The sequence below is a fragment of the Xenopus tropicalis genome, chromosome 1, assembly GCF_000004195.4.
Source record: "Xenopus tropicalis strain Nigerian chromosome 1, UCB_Xtro_10.0, whole genome shotgun sequence".
In the NCBI taxonomy this organism is placed as follows: Eukaryota; Metazoa; Chordata; class Amphibia; order Anura; family Pipidae; genus Xenopus; species Xenopus tropicalis.
The window spans coordinates 78,990,325-79,016,905 of record NC_030677.2 but is presented as its reverse complement, the minus strand read 5'-3'; the positions used below and the strand labels follow the sequence as shown (position 1 = coordinate 79,016,905).

The following is a 26,581-nucleotide window of genomic DNA, read 5'->3' as shown; positions in this document are numbered from 1 at the left end:
TTAGGGAGTTTGTATGGGAACCTGCAGTATTTTAATAATAAAAGGCCAATTGAAAGCCAAGAATTCATTTGGGTCTCAGTTGTCACACTATTGATTTTTTTTTGGGGGGGGGGCAAAATCCACCACATGTGTGCAGTGACAAGGCGGATCAATTTGAAGCTAATTATCTGCACATATGGGGCAGAAAATGTCTGAATTAACGCATCCAAGAAATGCAGTGTGTGGCAGGCCCAATTCAGCTCTAGATTATAGTGCTACACCCTATGGTTTCAGGTGACTGCAAAGATTAGCCAATCTGCCAAAAGTATAAATCCAAAAAAGAAAAGTGGCACCCTGTAAATTGGGCAATATGTAGCTACTGCTTTTATTGGCTCTAAAACTTTTGTGGTTATTGTTTCTGGTTTATCTTGGCCCTTTCTTAAAGAGTGACATTTAAACCTTTAAAGGAATACTGTCATGGGAAAACAGATTTTTTTATAAAACGCATCTGTTATTAGAGCTGCTCCAGGAGAATCCTGCATTGAAATCCATTTTAAGAAGCACAAACAGATTTTTTTTTTATATTTTATTCTGAAATTACACATGGGGCTAGCCATATTCTTCATTTCCCAGGGTGCCGCAGCCATGTAACTTGTGCTCTGATAAACTTCAGTCACACTTTACTGCTGAGATGCAAGTTGGTTTGATATCACCCCCCCTCCTAGCAGCCGATGAACAGAACAATGGGAAGGTAGCAAGATAGCAGCTCCCAGTAGATATCAGAATAGCACTCAATAGTAAGAAATCCAAGTCCGGCTTGGGACTCCTCTAGTTACTTGGGAGTAGGAGAAACAATAGGTTACTTGAAAGTAGTTCTAATGTAGAGCTGGCTTCTTCTGAAAGCTCAAACTCAGGCACAATGCACTGAGATGGCTGCCTACACACCAATATAATAGAACTAAAAATATATTTGTTGGTTCGAGAATAAAATTTTAAATGGTAGAGTGAATTATTTTCTATGTAAACAGTGTAAACAGATTATGCCAACCATTATAAAAGTAAAGAATGTTTTCTGTTAGTATAATTGAAGGGCCATGGCATATTTTCTGCTACAACACCCCAGCCTGGTATAAAAAAAAATACTGCTTCTCCTTCAAAAATAGACGAGTTGAATTTGCCTGTAACTGTACATAACCCTACTGACTGTTTTCATGCTTTGTTTAAAAAAAAAAAAAAAATTCATTGCTTTGGCTGCAATTAATTGTGGCTGGTTATAGTTATAAACATAATGTTTTTTTAATATTTTTTTTTATTTGTACTAAAATAGATGCACAGTACAAATATAGATTTTTGTGGCTCCCACACAAAATTTTCCTACATATGCATGTATTTCAGGTGCACAACATTCTGAATGAATTATTTATCCTTGATTATTGCATTTGCTTTGTGGTATTCCTTTGACAGCTAAGAAGACCTTTCTAGGCCAGAATAAATCATTTTGGGGACCTCTCGAGTTAGTGGAAAAGCTTGTACCAGAAGCAGCAGAAATCACAGCAAGTGTAAAAGACCTTCCAGGGCTCAGGTAAGGTGCATTGGAATGACAATTATGCCTACAATTTTTTGGACAGCCACACAATATAATAACTATATATACATATTTTTCCAAATTGAGTTTTTCTTTGAATTTGTACAGGATTAGCTATTATTCAGAAGGTGAATTATTCACCTTTGGTGTGTAGGTCTGTTTGTGGATTGCATATGCATTTAAATGGTCTGTAGACTGGCTCCATTAAACACTGAGAATATCCCATGTATTTATAAATATCCACACTTGGTCTGCATTAGTTCTTGAAAGTATGATATCAATCTAAGAAAATACTTTCTGTTTTATTTACTAGCATCAATCCACTCCTGTGAATGGGAAATGTGCTGACAGTAACAAACACTGGCAATGCTTATTAAGGATCACTTGGAACTCTTGCTTTACATTTTGATAGCATATGAATAACTTTCATTAAGTGGCTGTTTATGCTTTTTAAAAATACACAACAAATGACTGAAATAAGTGGTGCACATGCATTTTTTGTAAGATGCTAATTCAGCTTGTTTGTTGCGTTCCTCTGTGGCAGAACACCTGTAGGAAGAGGTCGTGCCTGGCTTCGTCTAGCCCTAATGCAGAAGAAACTTTCAGAATACATGAAAGCCCTTATTAACAGAAAAGATCTCCTCAGGTGAGTTTGAATTATCAGGGTGCAGTTCTAATGTACTGTATATTGACTACATACATTACTGTATCTGCTCTTGGCTAATATCAGTACCTTAGTTTTCAAAACATTTTACTGGCAAATTAGGGTGTTTTGTTTGGCTTTTCTTACTGAATGATATAGTGCAACAGGTGTACTATTCATGTCAACCCAAAAATTCATTTTAGCCTAATATAAGAAAACATAATTCTAAACAACTTTGCAATGTACATTTATTATAAATTTGTAATGGTTTAGAAATTATTTTTATATATAATTAAAAAGCAGTGTTTGTATTTATCTACTCTTTGCCCCTAGTGGCTCTGGCTTTTGGAACAATGTTTAAAAATTCATAACCAGTAGTTAAGCAAAAGCTGCTTTCAATAGCAATTACATTTACTAATAACTTTTTAATAATTCATATTGGAAAGTTTCTTATACTTATATTTTCTTTTATTAGACAAACATTTTTTTGGTTGACATGTCATTTTTTAGTTTGTCATTGCTCTTTGGAATGGAATTGCTTTCCTGCTTAGTACTGCTCTCATATACCCTCTGTAGACTAACCAAAACTAGCTTGATGTTCTCACTAAGTTACATTTTGTTCGCATATTTACTTCAATATTCTTCTGTTATCCAAACAGTCATTTAATATATTATACCATTACTTTAATTGTGGCTAACACCATTATATATTTCTCAAGAGATCACAGTGGTACTTGAGAAATGCCGTGCAATATCTTTTTCCTTATTAGTTGTGAATATAGGCTATAAAATGACATCAAGAGATTAAACAGAATAAGTGCCATGTTCACAAATAGTAGGCCACTTACTGCAGTTTGTATTTTTCTGTAGCTTATTAAAATGCAGGTCCACTAGAGAGTTTCCTTGGTTCCCAGTGTTGGCATGTAAAACTGCTGCTAATAAATAATTGTGCTGTGCTAAACCTTTGTTGAATGAAAGAAGTATTTCAGTTTGCCACAGAAAAATAGCCTACTGATATAGAAAAAGTGGAACAGATACACAAAGCAGTGTAACCTGTACTACTGAATGTGTGAAACAGATGATCTGTTCACTGCGACCCTTGACAGCCATGATAATGTTCATAAATTTTTGGTTTTGTGTCTGTTGCTGGCTAAACTGTTTTATGTCATAGTACTATAAGTTAGTCATAAGACCTTCTAACTGAGGCTTTTAATATGGAAACTCAAATGAATGGAATTATTTAATGATAGTTGGCTGTTAAAAACAAACTGAGGCTGTTAATAGCTGATATATCAGTCCCAGAGTGGTCCCAGTGAAGAAGTCTTAGTTGTGCACTAGCAACATCTACCTGTTGACCCATAAATACGACACTAAATATATCATAATAATACAACAGAGAATTGGATACTCCACAAAAATATTTATTGAAGAACAAAATAGCCATAAAAACTTCCACTGAATCTTTTTAATGGTTTCTCAAAATGCTTAGATTGATGTAGTTTGTGGCTAAAGTAATTATCAAGTACTTATAGCAATCCTCTATGACTAAACTTTTCATTTTTCACTGATTTGTTTTATCTGACATATTATGCATGATAGGTCCCATAACTGCATATAATAATAATAATAATAATAATAATATATGTGCTTGTAAAGCATTTTTGATAATAAACTTCATTTTTATAGTCTAACTCACATATATAAATAAAGGCATTAAGTCTGCGCAGGAACAGTAACTCATAGCAACCAATAGGATGGTTTCTTTAATACAGGTGTCCAGTAAATGCTTCTTATTGATTGGTTGCTATAAGTTATTAGACCTGCAGCAATTTTTTTTTATCTTTTATTAAATAACCTTATACTTCTGTAACATTTGTTGCAGAACTTATAACCAATTGCAGTAAGAATAATAATTTAGCAAAAGTTGGCTTTAAAATCTTCAGAAAAAAGTTCTGCATGTCTCAGCATATGATCATTTTTTCTTTCTAAAACAGTGAATTTTATGAACCAAATGCACTAATGATGGAGGAAGAAGGTGCTATCATTTCTGGACTTCTTGTTGGGCTCAATGTGATTGATGCTAATTTCTGCATGAAAGGGGAAGACCTAGATTCACAGGTTAGTGTTATAAAGATCATTGCACATTCAAGTCAGTCTTTCACAGGGTTTGCATACTATACATATCCTTGAACAAAGATATATGTATCTTGGCTTAAATGTATGCACATTTTTAATGAGCAGAAGATCTAGAATATAATATGTATATTGATTTTGTAACATAAAGCACTCTATATGTTGCTGAAAATACTCCACACATCATTCTTGAATGTCATTCATGCACATCTCAAAACATGTTTTTATGATTTGTAGTTCCCAACTTCCCACTGACATAGTTATCATACTAACAGTTAATTTCAAGGTGAACTACTTCTTTAATTTTAGAAAATACAAGTACTTTAGGTGGTGTTGATAGTTTGGCCAGCAGTTTAAACGTCAATATACATTTGGGCAATTTTATCTTTGGAGACCTTAAACTAACCAATAGAGAAGTGTGAGCATTGTGAAGGCTGACTAGGAATAGTGTTTGATAGAGAGATTACAGGGGTAAGTTGATATTCTGTCAAGCTATAATTACAGAAAAACTACTTCTATTGAATCTTAAAATATGTATTTCTTTCTTCATCATCATTTAGGTTGGAGTTATTGATTTCTCAATGTATCTAAAAGAGGGCCCAATAGCTAAATGCAGTGAAGGGTAAGTCATAGAGAATACTTTTCTATTTTTTCATTGTTCTGTATAATTTCAGAGTTTCACCAGTCAATAACTGGCTCTTCTTTGTCCATCTATATAAATATATGATTGTCAAGATCAAGCTGTTTGTTTGAGCAAATGTCAGCAGTAACTTGTTTGATATTAATATGTTATACCAGCCGTGATCTTTTAACTAAACTGATATCTCTGCTACATGACCTAAAAGTGACACGGTTCTGTTACCAATCTGAGTGCACTCCAGGTCTGAAATGAAGCATGCAGTCATTGCACAGACTGTTCATAACACAGTCTCCTTTCTTGACAAAGGACAAGTGCATATTGTGCCTGGGGCAAATCTCTGCTGAATATGTATATTATTGTATATATTATTATTATTATTATTGTATATTATATTGTTCTGACTGATATTGTAAGCTTTATATCTTAATAAACATAAAGTAAGAAAAGACAATACATGGATGTAATTTACTGTAGTCCATTGTATGGATGCCAATACACTTTGCCCATAAAAGCTACACTACTGACTAGTTGCCTTTTATGGAACCAGAGCAAAACTTTGCTTGATCTGAATTTAGAATCAAATAGCACATATTCTGCCTTCTACAGTATGACAACTACATTGTAAAGAGAATTATGCCTGTTTTTTTTAGCATCCCCTTTGCCTGCAACTGTATAAGCAAATTTAAAATAATGTATATATTAAGTATTGTTTTCCCACTATAAGAAAACAAATAGAATAATTGTATGTAGGTCTTCTGTATTACATTTATGATATATGATGGTGGTATTTATTTCTAACCACATGTTCCATGTGCAATGCTCTGAATGGCTCCACCAGTAGACAATAATTATTTTATTGTAAGAAGTATAACATTATTGTTCTTTGTTTTTATAGAGATGGGCAAATAACTGCCATTCTTGACCAGAAGAACTATGTTGAAGAACTCAACAGACAGCTAAGGTAGAGAATCAATTACAAACTGTACTGTTTGGCAACTTACTTTATAACTATAAGTGATTAGTCTTAATAGAAAAAAGCTAAATCTGTTCTGTAATATAATCTAGAATGCAACATTTATAGTTCTGTTATCACCAAGAGCCATCTTCTCAAACTGTGAATATAACTGAGATGACACCTCTGATACCTAAAACTATTAAAGGATAACAAAAACACCTAACACGATCTATGCCACTTTGTATCATAAGGTTTGGGGGAGTGGGGATGTATTGGTGCTTGAGGTTGGTGTGGTTTGGGAGAAGTGCCAGTCCTTCATAGTACATGGCATGTAAAGATGAAGGTGTGGTCATGTACAGGAGCAACAGAACTCCAGCAGGGGATTATAAGCTACAGGGACTGTGGCAGTAAAAAAACATTTGCTCGTCCTTCAATCTGTTTTTGCTGATTTATCTTACTTTAGTATTTGAAATACAGTTGTTTTCCAGAACGTACAGTGTCTTTTTTGTGTTTTAGTTTGCTTTCTGATCCCTGCTGTATTGCTAACTTTACTCCCGTTTTGCTTTTTATTAAAGTGCCACAGTGAATAATTTGCAGGCAAAAGTGGATGCATTAGAGAAGTCAAACACCAAACTAACTGAAGAGGTATGTATTGCTGCTGTGTTTATCAAAAACTGCACTAGCATATGTTTTCGCGATGAACATTGGAATATAATGTCACACACAGACTAAACTGCTTCATGAACACAAGATCTATAACTCGGATTGTTGGATCTTAGTTGCTTTCGTAGTGCACTCTGCATTTAATATAATTATTTAACTCTTAACGGGATACTGTCATCAATAAAAGGTGCTTATTTTTGGTTAAAACAATATAAACAATTTAGTCAAAAAATAGTTTGAAACAATCGCATTTTCTATTAGCTCTTAAAATGTTGTAGCTGCTTTTTATGCATGCAAAATCAGGGACCTGAAGGCTCCTTTGTAGTGAAAGGCTTGTGTCATATAATTAAACCTGTATCTAGACAGTTAGAATAAGCAACTACTAAACTTCCTGTGTGACATAATTACATAGCAAATCAGTAGTCTTGAAATTTTGAGTGCCCCTAACCTAAGAGGTAAGCTTAATGATTGGTATTGCTTTGTTAATTAGTTGCCCCCAGGAGGGGTTATTTGGTATGGTTACTCCCATCCAGTGCGTGTCAGTATCTGGTGTAGAATAGCAGGGACTGTTTTGGTAATTCACAATTTGCCATTTTTTTTTTATATTGTTTTTTTTTTTTTTTTTCTTTTTTAAATTAGCTTTTTGTTTATCAGCTCTATCTAGTTGCTAGGGTCCAGTTTACTTCAGCGACCAAGTCATTTCAATAAGAAATTGGCAGATAAATAGGAGAGAATAAAAAAACTAATAAATAATTGTTACAATAAGTAACATTAACAATAAAATTGTAGCTTTACATTTTATCACTTCTAGGGTCAGTGATCCCCATCTGAAAGTTGGAAAGCGGTTGAAGGAAATGGTCAATAATTAAAAAACCATAGTAAATAAAAACATAATTTTTTTTAAGTAGATATACTGTAGACTTTTTGCAGCTTGTTCAAATGTCGAATGACATTGCATAGAGATACTGAATGTATATTTTTATAGTGCAGTTTATTTTTTTGGCAGGTTAGTATTTTTTCCTGTAGCACTGAGCGTTCTAATTTGCTCTGTTGGTAAAATATTGTTTCAAATGGGAATCAAGTGATATAAATCATTTAATATTCGGCTCCTGTTCTAATGAAATGTCCCAAATCAAAATCAAATCTGTGTAAGCCTTATCCACATGTCAGTAAACACTGTTTTAAAAATGTGATTTTAGCTTGCAGTTGCAAACAACAGGATCATAACAATGCAAGAGGAAATGGAAAGAATTAAAGAGGAGACTTCGTATTACTCTGAGGCAAGCAAAAAAGTATGTTAACTCTTTTCAGCCAACACATGGTTTATATTTTCCTAATATTTTTGCTTTTATGAAGCACAACACAAATTTTTTTGTCTTCTGAACTTATATAGGGTAAAGGGATAATAAGTTTCGGCTTTCATTAGGCTTTGTGATAAAAAGTGATAATACATATAATACTATATTACCTGTGTACTGGTAGTTTGTTTTACTGGCTTCTATTCAAGCAGTGACTTAGCAGCACCAGGATGTACTAATTTGATAGTGGTTTCATTTTCTTTTTTAGTGTAAGAAATAACCATTGGGAGCCACATAACACTGCTTTAAATCCTCTTCTTGACCAGCTTGCTAGCAAGAACATGTGCAGTTGAAGCTGATCTGGCATTAACTTTGCATGCTTTGTTTCAGCAATCGCACAGGAGAGGATGGTACGAGGTTGCGGCTTCAACCTCACTGCATTTTTGTATGCACTTGTGTACCAGATGATGCAGAAAGGGGGTTGCACTCCTTTAACTAAAGCAAAATACAAAAAAAAGTGTTCAGCACAAGCACTATTTAATAAACTTATGGTGAAAATGCAGTGTTTGGTACCTTTAAAGATAAAATATTTTTGCTAAAAAAAAAAAAACATCAGTTAAAACTTCACTGTTATACAAGGGTGCTCCTGCCTTAAGACATGGTGAGAACCTTGCTGCAGGTGGCAGCGTCCCACAAGTTGCCAGGGGTGGCAAAAAACAAAAAAAAACCACTCCTGGCAACTTGACTTTTGAGTTATTAAATATGAATTCGGTTCTTCTAGTGCAGAGAGCACTAGTGATGTGGCCCATCCCAGATGTGGCACTGGAAAGAAGCCACCTTAGAGTGGCACAGGGGCAAAAATTGCCCTTCATGCTGATTAATAAGTTATGGGAAATGTCTGTGTCATAGAGGGTAACTACCTTGATTTTTGCCTATTATTCTAGTGCATATTCTTTTATAAATTAACATTATCCAGAATGCTTGGGACCTAAGGATTGGTTCTATATGCCAGCTTAGTTACCATAAAGTACACGTTATGGAAATGGACTCTATGGGAAGTAAATATGACTTTTCTGGAAATTGGATTTACACATAAGAGATCCCATATCTTTATTTAAATTAATTTTAGATGTAGAATTCTGTTTAAGAGGATTCTGCTAGAATTGGGGAAATCATCAGAAATTACAGACCAGCGTTAATCAATGAAAAAAAACATGATAGTTTCACTGGGTAAATGTATTTGGTATAAATTCTCTAATAAACATTTAATTTTTCCTTCTTATATAAGGTAAATAAGCAAGAACGGACGGCAGATGGGCAAGCACTCAGTGAGGTGAAAAAACACTTAAAAGAGGAAACTCAGTTACGATTGGTATGATCACTTTACCTTTTCCTGGCTAGTCCTGTCCTAGAGTCTAGGGAGCTTTTGATATAAGGAGCTGTTCCTATCGAAGCCACTTAGCTTCTGAGTAATGCTTAAGAACTAGGCTATGCTTTACAACTATTTCTTTTTTTTGTAATTTGCGGTGACAAGTATCATTTACTTTTGACGGGCCGGCAGTTAAATTTATTCTTCAATATAAATGTTTCAGTTGCGATCTTTACTGTTTTCATTTTCAACATTTCTAAAAATGTTTTTTAGTGCACCTTTATTTCTAGATGTTGGCCTTTTAAAAACATTTAAGTAAGAAAGACTATAAAAATGTTTGGATTACTTTAATCTTTAAGATTTTAAATGTAATTTTTGTTTGAACTAATTTTCCCAAATGCAAATGCCAGCCATGTATAATCACAATTTATACAGATAACACTATAAATGTTTAAAAAAAAAAAAAAAATAAGCAGCCTTTGCTGTTTAGCGCAAAGATGAATCAACAATATACAAAACATTTTTGTATGTGAGACAGATAATATATGTTTATAGAAATCTTAACATTCCAGTGCCTCAGAAGTGAAAAGAAGTCTTTAATTTCACATAACATTTCCAGCTAAATTAGATATATCAATATTACCACTTTGTGTGCCAACAAAATTAATGTAAAAGCCAGCACAGGCAGTTTCTTAAAACTGCTTTAATTTCTCATTGACTAATAGACGGAAAAGTAGGTTGCACATCTGTCACCCCTGTTGCTCGCGCCAAATAGATCTGTATTGTCAAAATAGTATTAAAGGGGGGCACTCACCGGACCGGATCCACTGCATCTGGAACCCGTGCTATCACCTCACCAAACACCCCCAATCCAGGCATAATTCACCAGTCCAAATAAAAATATGGACGGAGCACTGGGATTCCAAATTGATTAAAAAGTCACTTTTATTAATTAATTTAAAAGCATCACAGAGACCTAGACATCCAGCTTTATGTGTTTCATGGCTTCTCGCCACTTCATCAGAAGTTGCTAAAGTGCCCCCCAATCACCAAACATTTAAATGCACACCTGGCCACAGCCGCATCAAGTGTTAACCCCATACATGTAACAATAAATTGTACAATTAATAAAAAGATTAAAAACAAAATAAATCATCACATATGATATGATATAGGTCAAGACCGAAAAAGCTATTATCCACATAAGTTGCAAATTGAATTCACACACACACACACACATATATATATATATATATATATATATATATATATATATAATATATTATTCATTTTATATATTAATCTTATGTTCTTGTTCTGTTTTACCTAGTTGTTAAGTGAACATACTTCATAATTTACCGTATATACTCGAGTATAAGCCGACCCGAATATAAGCCGAGGTACCCAATTTTACCTAAGAAAACTGGAAAAACGTATTGACTCGAGTATAAGCCTAGGGTGGGAATAAAAAACTGTAGTTTTGCCTTGTAGTAAGATAAGCAATACAAACATGCACTGGAAGCTTGGGTCAGAGCATCACTGTTTAGTAAACACTGCCCAGAGGTAAATAAATCACTCTGTCTCTTTCATATAAGTACTCGCAAGGTGTTCTGTAACCGGGGTGGCAACCTGTCTTCCTTCCCCTTGTCTTTGCTCTGTATGATGATTGCATAAAGAGGTCTGAGCAATCCAGAAGGTGACAGATACTTAAGTAATTGCACTGCTTTGCTGAGTATACACAAAATTACAAGAACATCGCTTATGGGCTTCAAGTGTAGCGTAGCATACTGATAATATATACATACAGCAGAATTTCCTGTCAATGAACTCAAATATATTATGGTACACAGATCATAAATAAAACTACATTCTCCCAGCACAGCACCGAGACAGACTCTACAGCTAATAACCTGGGCCTAAAGGATCCACGCTACTGTCAGGCTGATAGTGGTCGATTATTAAGGGCAGCACAGGTTTACCTTTCCAACCGGATGCTGCGCATGAGCACTTTCATTCTTCTCCGTTGCGCGCGGGCCGGCTGAGTCGGTTATTAAGGGCAGCACTGGGTTACCTTTCTGACCGGATGCGGCGGTTGCCTTTCTGACCGGATGCGGCGGTTGCCTTTCTGACCAGATGCGGCAGATGCGCATGCTCATCCTTCACCGTCGCGCACCCCCGAAGGATGAGCATGCGCATCCGCAGCATCCGGTCACAAATGGGGCGACGGATGAGCATGGATGGGCACGCGCGCAACGCCAAAGAATGCACGGGCGCATCCGCGTCCGGTTGGAAAGGTAAACCTGTGCTGCCCTTAATAACCGACTCAAGTATAAGCCGAGGATTCCTTTTTTGGCACATTTTGAGTGCTGAAAAACTCGGCTTATACTCGAGTATATACGGTACCTTATTTCTACCTTATTTACTTATGGCTCAAATAATCTGTTGTGCACTATTTTACATTTTGCATTGTCAAATCAACAGAATTTGAATTCTTTATTGTTTAGTAAAGATAATCCGTAAGTGGTTATGTAATAAAAGGCACTAAATTTGTCCAGGAGCAATAACCCATAGCAACCAATCAGCAGGTAGAATTTACTGTTCACCTGTTTGAAAGCAAACATCTTATTTGTTGCTATGGGAATCTCTAGGCTGGTATAGTTATTTCTTTATATATGTTCTAATCTATTGTTGCTATTTTTATGCAGAGCCTTGTTTGTAATGAATGAGGATTTTGATGACTTCCCAACCTGGGTTATATGAATAACTTTACAAAAAAAAAATAATGACATATTCAGGGATTATCACTCTTTAGACAAAAATAAATTGTATATTAATTTTCCACAGGACATCTAATTTTCTCAAAATTTTCTCCTTTTTTTAGGATATAGAAAAAGAGCTTGAGGTGCAGATAGGAATGAGGCAGGAGATGGAGCTGGCCATGAAGATGCTGGACAAAGATGTTTGTGAAAAGCAAGATGCACTGGCAGCTCTCAGGCAGCAGCTTGATGATCTCAGGGCCTTAAAGCATGAATTGTCATTTAAACTGCAGGTCAGGAACCAGAAGTGAATAAGCGATTATGTTGATGCCACTGCAGCTTCATGAAAATACGCTCTTTTTCGACACACATTAAGCACATTCCTGTGCTCTGCATTGCAATATTGTTTAGTACAAGCAGCGTTAACTTTTGCAGTGGCCCTAGTAATAGGACCCCCTTACCCTGCTGTTCTTAGTGTTTTTTCCTGAATGCAAAGGGTAGAATTTAAGGTGTGTGAGTTTGTAGCAGGCTTTACCAGGCAGCTTACAAAAAATGTTTTAGATTCTTTTCCTTAAAGTAATACAAAAATACATTAGCATATTATTACAAGTAGCCATAATAGCCAAAAATACCTAATTTTGATCTTGTAATAGGAATAACCACAACCTCTTGTTTTGTTGTAACTATTAGACCTAGATAAAAATGAATAAAGGGACATCATAGCGCTAGAATTTCAGGAGCTTAGTAACTAAAACTATACAGACAGGCAGTTAATATTGATGCATTAAGTGTCTTTTATGTTAATTATTTTATCTATATAGTAGTGCAACATATTTCATTGTAACAGACAGGTAATATGCTTATTTGAGTTCTGTCTTTGTAAATTACTACCACAATGAAACGGTGCCGATTTCTTATTTCCATATGGTCACAGTGGATATAAAGCAAAGCTTAACATTTCACTTCTAGACAGGGTTTTCTAGATTGTATTTTGATTTGTATTTGCTTTTCTAACAGAGTTCAGACCTTGCATTAAAGCAGAAGAGTGAATTAAACAGTCGTTTGGAGGAAAAGACCAATCAGATGGCTGCTACTGTAAAACAACTGGAACAGAGGTAATGGAATAGTGGTCATCTACGCAATATATTAATGAAGGGGGAACACTGTACCCTGTTGCCTTGGATACAGAAGATAGGTTTATATTTGTTGCTTAGCCTAAATTTGTTTAATAAAAAATATGATTTCTTAGTCACACATATTTACCAGCCCCTTGCAGAGTGCCTCTCTCCCATCTTACTTTCATTTCCCAGGGATCCCTGCATTACACTTCTAAACTTGGGCATGTGCAGTACAGTAAATTTACCCATCTTTACAATACTGCACATTCACGAGTCTACTACAGAGCGAGGGAACCCTGAAAAAACAAGGTAAGATGGCGAAAGAGCAAAATAATTAATTTGTTCTCCTTTCTGTCCCCTCTGTGTTACACATTACAAAACAACTTTCTACACAATTGATGCCTATCAGATTAATAGGTATAGATATCGTAGAAAAAAAATGTTTTCCCCACCAAAGCACCCAATCTTATGGGGGGGGATGTTCATCAATAGAGCATTTCAGAGGACATAAGTTAATTGGGTGATATTAAATATACTTTAGAGAAAACTTTATCTTATACTGTTAAAAGCTTTTATTTACTTTTGGGGGGGGGGGGGGGGGGAATTTGTATTTTTTTTTTTTTTTTTACCCAGTACTGGAGTTGGGGTTGAACTTTATTTAGCAAATTTATTCACTGTACTGTATTGTAAATAATTATGCATATTATGTTATCAGAATTGTGTTTTGATACAATTGTCTGCTTTACTGACTTCTCTTTCTTGATCTTTTCTGTCTGTTTTGTTAATCAATTTACCCTTGTCCTACATTCTAACTTATTCGTTTTGATTTATTTTTAAACTTTACCTTTAAAATCACAGTGAAAAAGATTTGGTGAAGCAGGCAAAAACTCTAAATAGTGTGGCACATAAACTTCTACAGAAGCAACACTAGGCGGTTAACATAAAGCCTCCCTACCAACACTAACAGAGCAACTGAGTAGCAAGAGGGAGTAAAAGAATCTGCCTTGTTACAGCTACTATATACATGTTAAATGTTGCCTAATGTTGATTTGGAAATTGCTGCATATTGAAGCCATGGCTCTCCTCTGTTCTGTTAAACCCCCCTTTTTTCCTGCCTCCACTCAATAGATGGAATCTTTGTTAGAAGCCCTCCAAACTCTTTGCCAAATAAAAGTTTTTAAAACCAAGTTTGTGTGAACTTTGCTACTCATCTTTTATGTGTCAAGGGGTTGCAACATTTTACTTTCTAACTTCTGCCATTGCCTGAAAGTACAATTTAAAAAAGAAAGAAATATGCCTCTGCACACCTCTGCCAAGAGTGATGACTACAAATTTAATCCAGCTTTATATTATACATATACAGCCCAGTCTAGATTTAACATGTCTGTAGCTGTTTTGACGCTATTAGGACACTTCCCTTAGCTTATGTTTTTGAGAATAGACAATTTACCCTCTTTCAAAACAATACATATATACAATATAACAGCATACTTCCCCTTTAAAGGGTTCTCTTATCTGCTTAGACTTAATAGATAGATATAATACATGCATGCTTCCTTTTTTCCGTTTTTTACCAACAACCTGTATAGTTCTGGGGCAGTGTAAAACTTTTGACATTTTAGAGGCAATTTGCCTGGTGCAGTGCAGAATTTCTTCTAGCAGAACTAGCGGAAACCCCACAGCTTGCCTGGTTGCAGAAACAAAACTATATAATAAATTTCTTCGAGTTGGACTGTAAGCCAGGGCAATATTCAAAGTGTAAAAACAGGCCCAAAGTACAGTTCAGATGTGCAGTCTCAGGAGTGCCCTGTACTTGCAATAAGCAAGGTCTTGTGGGCAAACAAGCTGCACTATGCCAGATTTGTAACCTTAAGCTGTGGAGTGCTATTGGCCTGGCACAAGTGCTCTGTGCATGAACCCCAAGGGGACAAAGTTTTGCACCTGGTGGAATAATAAATAAGTCTTCTAGTGTTTTGCCTGATCCACCAATACTGAGTGAAATTATTTTAAATACTTTCTTTTATCAGCACATTGTTCATTTCACCTTCTTTGTTTTGTTTATTTTTATCAAGTTTTCTTGTTCCATTCCTTTTTTTTCTTTACTTTCTGTTTACCCTTTATTCTGTAATATGAGTTCAAGATTTATTTTCATTGTTGGTCAAAGTCATTTCCCTTGCCCCCACCTCCCCACCATGGCTTTTGCTTTTATCACAAGTTCATGTGGCTCAAATCCAGATTGCGAGTGTCAGAAAGAGATCGCCAGTCAGCAGAGGAAGCCAACAAGCTCTTCAAGCAAGAGTTTGGAGACAAGATAGAGAGTCTGCAGCTGGAAGTTGATCGGCTCAGGAAGCATTGGTGAACACATTTATTGCTTGCTCTATTTGTAATGATGAGCAGGGTGGTTCCATCTTGATGTCACTAGGGCCACCTAGTTGTGTGGACTTTTGCAGGTGGTGATGTCTTTTGTCATTTTGAGATGCTCCTTTCTCTTACATTGTATAAAAAGTAACAGTAATTATTTTTATCTCTTAAGGTGTCACAACCTGCAAATAATTGTGTAGAACCTGTATTTTTGGTTTGGGTGGGATTGCAGTTTAATTCTGTTGTATGTATGTATGTATGTATGTATGTATTTATTGTGGAACTTGTTTGGTTTTCTGTGCTGTCCTGTTTTAGCTTTAAATACTTATTGTGTAAATATTACAAGTATGTAATCTATTATCCAGAACCATGCAATCCAGAAAGCTGTGCCACAGTGTTCTTTTTAAATAAACAATTCTTCCTTTTTGACTGATTTGCTTTTTCTCTGTAATAAAATAAAACAATGCCTTGTAGATGTTAACTAAGTACAAATCTAATCTGAAAGCATGGTGCTGCACATTGTGGTAAAACCTGGCATTTGGAAAACCCTAGATATCAAGCATGCCAGATTACAGATTCTATAAAGACGAAGACACACACGCCGATTAGTAGCTGCAACTTTTTAGAAACCCACAACGAACCCGCGCAGCAGACAGCGCACAGACGATTAGTTGCAGCAACTTATATTCTAACCTGTGGTGGGAAAGTTGCTGTGATCAGTCGCTGCGGCCGACTTATTAAAAAGTTGTGGTGACTTATCACTGTGTGTGTCTTCTCCGTAACTGTATCGTAATGTACAGTGTTTTATTTGTACCTAATGGATATACAAAGAAACCAAAAATATACTGTGTTTGAATAAAACATGCTTTTATTTACAATGGTGCATAATAATATTTATTATTATAATATTATTATGGTGTGGGTGCAGTTTTAAAATTGATGGGTGTATCCTTTTTCTACCTCAAGAATTATGACCAGGTTGCAGAGATCTCACTGTATTTAGTCTAGCCCAATTTAGGAAGCACATTCTATGCGCATTGATAAAAGAAGAACCAATTGGTTTTTTTTCTGCTTTAGTTCTCAGTATGAAGCAGAACTGAAAAAAGACAGAAATAAGCACATTTCCAGTAATCATAAAGGATCCCCTGAAACCAAAACATCGCCTATGGGAGGGCTTCTACAAAGAAACAGAAAGAAAATGGTAAATGAGGTGTGTTTAACCATGTTTCATATAGCTGGATGGTTGTGGTTAATAATATGGACAGCCGTAATTTGCTTTTGTAGTATAGTTCTGGAGTTACTTCTAGACTAATGGAGCCTGTCTGGGGTTGTTTTAGTAATATAATAAATTATTCTAGAGAATTAAAATGCAATGTTACATGCTGACTCTGTCCCAGGATATGTAAAATTATTTTGCTCTTTTACATGCTCATGTAAACAATAGTACTCGAGTTGGTAAGTCTTTAGAGCAAGCATTCATGTGTTTGTGCATTGGTGAATAAAGAAAGTAACCATGGTACATTGTATGTAATGTCTTGCAAATCTTCTTGATATAACAACAACTTTATGCTCTATGTTTGATAAGTCGAAATCAACTGGACTTGCTGCGTAATCTTGAAAATATTTTATCATTGTTCACTTGCACTCTGACTAAACTCAGAACTGAGATGAAGAGAAGTGCTGTGTTTACTAGATTCCTCATTAAGTCCAGTTGCTTTAAACTTATCACACCTAAATATGTCGTGACCTGGGTGACTGAAAACCTTCATAAGACGTCTATACTTAACTCTACGGGTGGCTTACAAGCCGGTCGTACCATATAAACCTTTTCTGTTCAATGCTTGAATTGTCATTTAGATGTGCTTTGGGAAAAAAGAGCGGTTGTAGCTAGCGTTAGTTCATGATACTACCCTTAGGGGCACATTTCCTAATCCACGAATGGGAAAAAATCGTATTGGAAACGAAAATTTCGGAAGATCGCAAATATCACGAAAATGCTTACGAAAAAATCGTATTAGTCACGATAATATCGTATTGGCGATCCGAAAGTCACGAAATTTTCGTACCGAACAATTGTAAACAGTGGGAAAACCTTTCCGATTTTTTCGTGCAAACGTCCGAAAAAGTCGTGCGCCGTACGAAAAAGTTGTGCGGACGCCCGAAAAAATCGACGAAAATACGCTCGGAGCGTTCGTGCTTTTGTAAATGTGCCCCTTAGTATAATTAGAATTCATTTTTCCACATTAATGCTAAATTATGGTCACTCACCATGGTTTAGGCTAATGCCACACCATGCATATGGAATATATTTTCGCAAAGCCGAAAATACGCGACATACACCCCATTTGCTCCCACCTGTGCCTGCACCCAAATTAATGGAATACGCTCGGGTGCAGGCACATGTAGCCGAAATCCGCATAAAAACATGAGAAAATGCAAAGTCTTGCGTTTTTATGTGGATTTCAGCTACATGTGACTGCACCGTATTCAGTTCATTCAGGTGCAGGCAAAGGTAGGAGCGTATGGCATGTGTTTTTCTGCTTGCCAAGTATATATGCCATAGACATGGTGTGGCATTAGCCTATGCTAACCTAACACATTCTTAGATATCCTGTATATTATGTCATAAATCAATCACTTTGCTTGTTCTGGAAAATCTAAAGCTGGCAATACACGCACCGATACTATCGTACGAATATAGTATAAGTATAATTTCCATGCAGACACCCAATTAGTATAACTGTCTTGTATGCATATTGTTGTTTTTATGAGTCCTGTACTCACTACTGCTCCAGATATGAGTTCTGGGTAAAGGTGGCCATACACGAGCAGATCCGCTCGCTTGGCGATGTCGCCAAGCGAGCGGATCTTCCCCCGATATCCCCACCTACGGGTGGGCGATATCGGGGAGCATTTAGGTAAAAAAAAATAATCCGATCGTTTGGCCCTGGGGCCAAACGATCGGATTATGTGGGCGGCAATGGGGCAGACGGATCGGGGACCGCATCAACGAGCCAATGCGGTCCCCGATCCGACCGGATTTTCTAACCTGGCCGATCGAGATCTGGCCAATTTCAGGCCAGATATCGGTCGGCCAGGCCGCTCTGCTCTCCCCATACACGGGCCGATTAGCTGCCGAAACGGTCCAAGGGACCGATATCGGCAGCTATAGTCGGCCCGTGTATGGGGACCTTAAGGGCCTAAACATTGTGCCCTGCATTCATTCTTTTCACATTTTAAATAAATGCAGGTCCTTGTATTTTTATCAGCATTGTCTGTGTTTGACCTTGTTTTCTCTAACCATAATGTAAATTGCTTTTTTTGTTTATTTTCTTTTGAATACTCAGGATATACATCAGTACAGAGAAGTGGATGGTACTGAGAGACCACAGAGTGCTGTCAACGAGAAAAATGAATCCCAGATGAGCAAGTATGTGCTTTTATTATCCACATCTTATAATCAACAATTAGATAAATGGTACTCAGCTGGGTATCAATACTACATCTCTTTTCCTCCCTTGATGTCAAAAAGGCTGATAAATACCAAATGTATGCCATTACTCCTGTAGCATAGTTTTAAGTACAATTTACTCCACTGCATACTATAGTGCTAGGCAATTAAGGGTTGTTATTCCAAGCCATTAAAATTTGTTTAACAGTTTTTGCTTTATAATGCAGAAACAATAAAGCTGAAACTGCCAACATTATTTTCATTTTAATTAGCAGAATCACTAAAGCAATGCATATAAAAGTAATTGTGATAATGCAAGTACATAATAATCACTTTCTTCTTTATAAGTCTCTGAAATTGACAATCTATGAGATTATTTTAATCACAAATATAATTATGCAAATGGATTACAACAGAATCCCTGCTTATTTAAAGTTACCATGGGATTTAATGTCTAAAGTTACTTGCAACTGTTGTTTGCCAAATTCAACAAATTAAAACTCTGGTGATCTGTTTCATTTTTGTTTCATTACAGTTCATTATCATCTTCATCATCTGTTGTATCTGAGAGTGAGGTTAGTAACTTATTGGCCATTTATGAGTATGATCAAAGCAGCTAAGAATATGTGTAATAGACACTCAAAGCCACCTTAAGATAGTGTTGGACCCATAGCCAAGATACCAGTTTTTCACAAGGAGTTGAAGGGCCTGTAAGAGTGTTTCATCTGACACCTATGCCCTCAAAGGCACAAGTCCTTACCATTTTTTAAAAATGTACTGAAGAGTAAGAATGTAAGAAGTGCAAATATTGTTACACTGTGGGCAAAAAATTGTGAATTGCACAACAAAAATTGTGAATTTTCACAACTAAATTCTTATGTACCATCCACATCACACTGTTCTGTGTGTCTTCTGTATTATAATCTATGTATTGTGTGCTCAAAGAATAATAATGCAGGTGGTTCCATTTTTAATCAAGCCGCCTTTTTCATAGTGGGCATTGTGCTTTTTGTACCCCCTGCAAGAAAGGATTGTACTACAGTGTCACTGGGGATTAGTATTTGTTATAAAACGGCAGTGACCATAGCTGGTTAGATACAAGGGTCAAAAACCCTAAGGCAATGTTTTTAACCCTTTTCCTTTTCTGTAGGGACCCAATTTAAATAAATTATTAGCTTTGTTACACAGGAATTGGTTTAGAACCAGTCATGCATCTCATTTTAGATATTATTTTCTGTTGTAGTTAAAACTGCGCATTATTAAAACTGATAATGGGGGCCCACACTATAGGAACCCATTTTTGGGTTCTGACTCCTAAGTTAAAATTACTACCCAATGCCCCCCAGATGAGTTCCTTCATGGAGCTGTAGGATATATTACCAGCAGACTGATTATTGAGCAGATGATTTTTACTCCAACTTTGATGCTGCACATCTGCATATATTCAAGGGTAGTAATTGTGGCTTGGTGTAATTCTAAAACACATATGTAAAAAATCAGATGAGTAAATTAACTACTTATTTTGTTCTTTACCTAGGATTCTGTTCTAGAAACCGGCCATTCTCAGGTGTGCCAACTGTGCCAATCCGAATTCAGCAACTTGCTTTCAAAGGTAATTCCTGCAGGCAGTATCATTTAATTCCTGCAGGCAGTAATGCCTTTAATTGCAGTATCCATAGCTGCAGAAGATAGGCATAGAGAGGAGAATATAACCAAAAAATATTTTCAGGATAGTTTCCTAGTAGCATTAATAGAGCATTGTCCAGTTGCGTGATTCTTAGGGCTCTGGCACACGGGGAAATTAGTCGCCCGCGACAAAACTTCATGTTCGCGGGCGACTAATCTCCCCGAGTTGCCATGACCCGCCATCCCACCGGCAAACATGTAAGTTGCCGGCAGGATGGCACACGCGGCAGGCGCGATTTCCCAAAATCGCCGAAAAAGACTTGTGAGTCTTTTTCGACGATTTCGGGAAATCGCGCCGCTGTGTGTGCCATCCCGCCGGCGACTTACATGTTCGCCGGCGTGTATGCCTAATCTCCCCGTGTGCCAGAGCCCTTATAAATCAACTTCCTGCTGCAGGATTATCCTAATATGAACAGATTACATGAACAGACTACAATGAACAGACTAATTAGGAAAATTAGCATTTTCTTTTTATTGTATGCTATGTACTGCACATGAAGGAATGGCTCAGTTGATTCTCTCTTTCAGACCTTGGAGAAGCCTCAGGGACCAAAACAAATTTGTAAACTCTGCAGTAAAGCAACCTTTTGTGGTTAGCTACTTGTATACAATTCTGTGTAAAATTTAGAAACACTGGCAATAAGCATATTTGATGATGCCCTGACCCACCCTCTTGCCTGTGATAAATATGTGCTACTGCAGGCAAAAATACCTCCCTACTTTCCTTCCCACTGGCAGTAATTTAAATTGCTGGTGGAGAGACATACAAGGCGCAAAGTAGACCGAAATTTCCTCGCAAGGCAACTTTGGAAAAAGGAAGCATTGCGACTTCCAGCGGGAAGGAAACTAGGAAAGTTTTCTCGCCTATGTTAGGGCAGATTTATCATGGGTGACAAACTGTCCCCTGTGCCATTACCGTTATGTGCGCGGTCCATTTTACTTTGTATTGTGCAGTGCTTTCAGTGTAAGTAAAAATATATACCATGTGCTCTTATGATTGCAGCTTGAGTATATTGCAACAAGCATTAAAACTCTTTTTGAATTTGATAAACTGACTGCCATTTCCTGGACTGATTCATTACTATATAAGTTCTTTCTTTCTCTTGTTTATCTTTCACAGAATGTATGCAAGAACTGTGGAGGAATATTTTGCCCGTCATGTTCAGCAAACGAACTGCCTCTACCTTCATCTATTAATCCTGAGCGAGTATGTAACCCATGCCACAAGAAGTTGATAGAGCAGTACTCCTACAGCCCATCCTAAAACAAAATCTCAGCCAGGACTGTGGGTGTAGTAACTTGACAAACTGCAATCCTTGTACTGCCTGGCAATCTCGTCTAATAGGATTACCAGTGCGGTATGGCCTTCTCAGTGGCCAGTCGATTAGGGAGAACCCCCGAGGAGGAGGCCTACCTTTTTTATGATTTTTTTTTTTAAACAATCAGAACATTATTAAAAGGTCAGTGTAGATAGTAAACAAACTTAGAACCTTGAATTCCAGCATGTGAAGTGTGCTGTTTCAAACTCTTATCTGTAAGATTCAAGGGGTATTCCTGCTGCAACAGAATTTGAAGATCAGTGTTTTCCTTCATTTTGTGGGAACCACCAGATGATGTTATGGATACAGTATGAATCAAGGATCCCTGCCCTTTGCTGTTGTGGAACTGCTCCCAATAACTTTTTTAATAATGTTTTTTGTGTTATTGCAGCTGTTATTATAACTGAAATGAAATGGGGTCTTGTCATGGGAGAGCCTTCAGAAGCTAATAGCAGAGATATATATTTGTATATATTATAGACTTACAGAGATATTTTGCACTAGAATTGCTGCACTCTCCATAGTATCTAGGTAATTTGCACCATCCATGTCAATCCCTCCTATGACATGACTGCATGTGAAACTAGGTTACTGTTTTCCCCTTCATATACATGCTAGTAACCACAGGGTAAATTGGTAAATTAAAACAAGCTTTACCTTTTGTAAACGTGTGAAAGAACAGACATCACTGGACAGCTTCACTGAACTACAAAAAGGGGCAAAAACACCAGTAAAATGCTTCATATAAAATATTGGGCCACTGATATCAATATATTTTCTTTTTATTGCAGTTCTTTGCTCTTCACTTTTCCATATGTGCTTTTCTTGTCTACTAGAAAGAAGCACTTATCCTAAAAAAACAAGAAGAAACACTTGTCCGTGGGTTAAATCTATATTTGGGTTGCCATACATGACCAGATAAACAGTAGCCTTATGGCACTATAGGACGTACCCTTTGAAGCAGCCCCATACCTTAGCCAATCAGCTTCCTTAGTTCACTCCTCTGCTGCAGTGGGATCATTAGTTATTTGTATGCTTTTTTTTAACTTATAATAGCTTTCTGAAAATGTTTGTAGGATGCCCATCACTGCCACCCTTGCCCAGCCACAGTAGTGGGTGGCTGTAATTGACAATTAGTGTGAAGACACACTAAGCTTCTAGTAGCAGCTACTTTTTATTGAGGCTACTAAACTCCAGAAAATACATTGCCATAGACAATAATGAGAATTGCCTCTGCTAAAACACACATATAGACAATTATTAGTAAATGATCAGCATTGTCTGTTTTAGTAGCCACTACAAGGAGCTGCTACTAGTAGCTCAGTGTGTCTCAGAGCTACACCCTGTGGTAACTGGACAATACAGGGAGCTTCTGTCAGCTCCATCCACAGGATTTCCACATTACATGCTTGACTTTCAGTACTGCCCCTTGCAAGTAGGGAAGCCCCCGAATCCGCTATTTTCAGATTTGGCTGAACACCGAATCCTTTGTAAAATATTTGGCCGAATCCTAATTTGCATATGCAAATTAAAAATTTCAACTTATGTGACAAAAATCATGAACCAAATCCTGGATTCGGTACATCACTACTTGCAACACGTTCTTTAAATAAATAATAAGCCACTTCCTTACCCCATTTGGACAGGAGGGGGTGCATCAGATGTGGGGACCCAGGCCATAAGCATGCCTCTAAACCCGTAATTACATTGTGGTGGAAGTTTTGGGTTCCCTCAGTCAAAAGCCCTTGATCCTTTCTAGCATTTTAAAGGAAATCTTAGCACATTTGTAGGACAAGTACAGTAACATATCCTCCAGTTTTCCTATGGATAACAACACACATTTCCATAAATAATGTACACTCCTAGCTTGTGCTTATATTATAATTGCTTTCTCAGCAACAGCTGCCTTAGCATTTCTGGCCATACAAAATATTTGCTTACTGTTACAATTTAAAAGCTGGATGTTTTCCCAAAGTGGGTTCATAATCTTCTTTTAAGCTCTTAAATGCCGGCCTCCTTTTAAAAAAGCTGTTGTTGAGATCAGCAAAAAGCACCTGCCAAACAGCTGATTGTTGGGTCTGAAAAGCTCTCCAGCTGTGTGATCTGTCAGAACCACTGTCATGCAACATGTACATGGACTGAGGTTTAAGTTAGGCCCTGGCAGCCCCCACAGGAGCAAAATAAAGTACAGGTCTATAAAAAATGAGAGCAGCCCCACTTGCATTCGGTCAAGCAAGTGACACTATGTATCTACATCTGAAGATTCTTTCTTTCAGCATTGTTTAAGGGGAGTGGGTCCACACCTGCACCCTACGTTTTGCTGCACTAAGCACAGCACTTTTATACACAGATGGGCAGTCTGTTTTGCTCATGAAGTAGCTTCTCACAAATCCTTAATGGGTAGGGACACTTGGGCTTCCTAATGGCTCCATAGGCATTAGCACTTCCCTGTTGAGTATTTGTTTTCCCACAGCCAGACAAGAGCTGGCAAACTCCGTTTCACTCTGATGTATACTCTATACTCAAGTCTTAAGTTGGTTATACAAGGGCTGGTAAAGCTGCTGACAGTGGACAAATCAGTTAAATCAGCTAAAAAGGCTACAACAAATTGGAACATGATCCATGCATAGTAGGCCAACCCATTAAAGCTGTATGTAAATAATACCAAATAGAATAGTCTAGTGTAGGAAAAAAATGTGATTTCTCTTATTGAGACCAACAAATGTGTTATGTGCAAACAGATCTTTTGTGAGGTTAAATAATGCTACCCTTTTGTGCACATATTTTGATATTTAATTATTTTATTACATATTTTGCTGACTTTGAGAATGCTGCTACAAGGTTATAAATTACATTGTCTTTTAATGATTATAAAGCTTTTCTGGTGAAAGTTCTTGCAAATTGCAAGCATAGTAAAGGTTTCTGGTTAAAATGACAGTTTATGAGGGGTATGCACAAGAAGCTATAATTCTGGATTTAGACAATATTTATTGTGCATCTCATTAAAGAAACCTTTTTGGGGACATATAAATGGTTGTGTGTGTTTTTTTGTTTTTTTTTTAAGCCTGACACACAGACCAAATTGTTAGATAGTTGTACAGTATGGTCACACACAGGTAAGTGGGTAGAATGAGTGGGGAGCCCTTGCAGCTTCAGATCAGCAGATAACTTAAAGGAATGCTGTCATGGGGAAAACATGTCAAACCGCATCAGTTAAAAAACCATCTCCAACAGAATCCTGCATTGAAATCTGTTTTTCAAAAATGCAAACAGATTTTTTTATATTTAATTTTGAAATTTCCCATGAGGCTAGCCATGTTCTTCATTTCCCAGGGTGATATCAACCAAAGCCATAAGTCAACATTTAAGCCTTAGGACAGCACATAGTTTGTTCAAAAGTCACTTAATAGTATGAATAATTTTATGTAACATATATAAACAAAATAATTGCGGCCCCCAGCACATAAATGATCATATAAGCGATAGTGACCTCAGCATATATATATCACATAGAGAATATCTATTGCAAAATGTCAGTCACCTAGACGCTTTAAGATTATATTAAGAAACAGATTCATTGTACAGATCATAGAACTCTAAGTTGACTTGTAGAAGTCATAACGGGTTATGTTATAAAAGACATTCATTTTGCCCAGAAGTAGTAATAAATCAGCAGGTGGAATTTTCTGGTCACCTGTTTAAAAGTAAACATCTTATTGGTTGCTATGGGTAACTGCTACTGGGAAAACTTCATTTTATTATATATGTGGGGTATATTTTAAAGTAGTAGGTACATTTTTTGTTATAACACATTAGCTTCTCACCAACAACATTACGGAGCACCGTTAATAAAAAAATATTTTCATACTTGCTAACTACCATCTTTCACAGAGATTTGCATCAGACCCACATCAGGGGTTTTGTTTGTGACTGCAGATAGAACATGACATCAAGAAGCTTCTGTTGGTAGATGGAGCAGAAGAATAGTGCAGCATCCTTCACTTTCTAAAACTGCTGAAACTGAATTCTATTGGCCCATGTATTGTGACCTTCAATCAGCCTCTCTGACCGATGTTGGCCAGATATGGGCAGGTTTAAAAATGCAGTCAGACAAAGATGGCATTTAAACATTGCTTCAGGCCTCTCCCAACAGCCATAGGCATAGCCATATTATGAAACAATTGGGGGCAGATTTATCACAATGATTAGAGTTCCCCAAAGAAAAAATCAACACAGTTTCTATTCATTTCTATGTGATTTTTTTTTAACTGGGTAAAAGTTAGGAGTTCAGGGGAAATTAATAAAAATGGGATTTTAGTGTGGTGAGCTCTAATTTCACTCTTAGATAAATCTGCCACTAGGGGAAATAATATTTAGACTTTTCTGGTTTTTATAGTTTTTTGAAACCATGGCTAAACTTATTTCCTTAAAGGTCAGTCATTTATCAGAAGATCGAAATTGAAAAAGCACAAACAAAAAAAAAAAAAGTTGTGGAAGAATCTCTAAAACCACAACATTTTTGTATTCTTGTACAAAAAACCCTGAAAACCTCTAAAACAACAAAGCAAGGAAAGATCTTCCAATTCTAAGAGGGACATGACTTCTAAATAATATTGGCATTATTG

General features: G+C 36.6%; 1 protein-coding gene across 9 annotated transcripts in view; it reads left to right on the top strand.

Moving 5' to 3' along the window:
* The window catches only part of rufy3 (RUN and FYVE domain containing 3), a 55,719-nt gene extending 30,732 nt beyond the window's left edge, over positions 1-24,987 (top strand). For 4 of the 9 annotated variants that reach the window (XM_012964907.3, XM_018094279.2, XM_012964921.3 and 1 more), the window contains 16 exons: positions 1,444-1,561; positions 2,109-2,210; positions 4,202-4,325; positions 4,901-4,962; positions 5,876-5,941; positions 6,511-6,580; positions 7,798-7,890; positions 9,185-9,268; positions 12,147-12,314; positions 13,039-13,136; positions 15,375-15,494; positions 16,578-16,710; positions 18,848-18,930; positions 19,487-19,526; positions 20,489-20,563; positions 21,758-24,987. In XM_012964907.3, coding sequence (XP_012820361.1) covers positions 1,444-1,561; positions 2,109-2,210; positions 4,202-4,325; positions 4,901-4,962; positions 5,876-5,941; positions 6,511-6,580; positions 7,798-7,890; positions 9,185-9,268; positions 12,147-12,314; positions 13,039-13,136; positions 15,375-15,494; positions 16,578-16,710; positions 18,848-18,930; positions 19,487-19,526; positions 20,489-20,563; positions 21,758-21,901 — 1,580 coding nt within the window. In that variant the 3' untranslated portion in view covers positions 21,902-24,987. 9 annotated transcript variants of the gene reach the window in all.
* Positions 24,988-26,581: the final 1,594 nt, after the last annotated feature.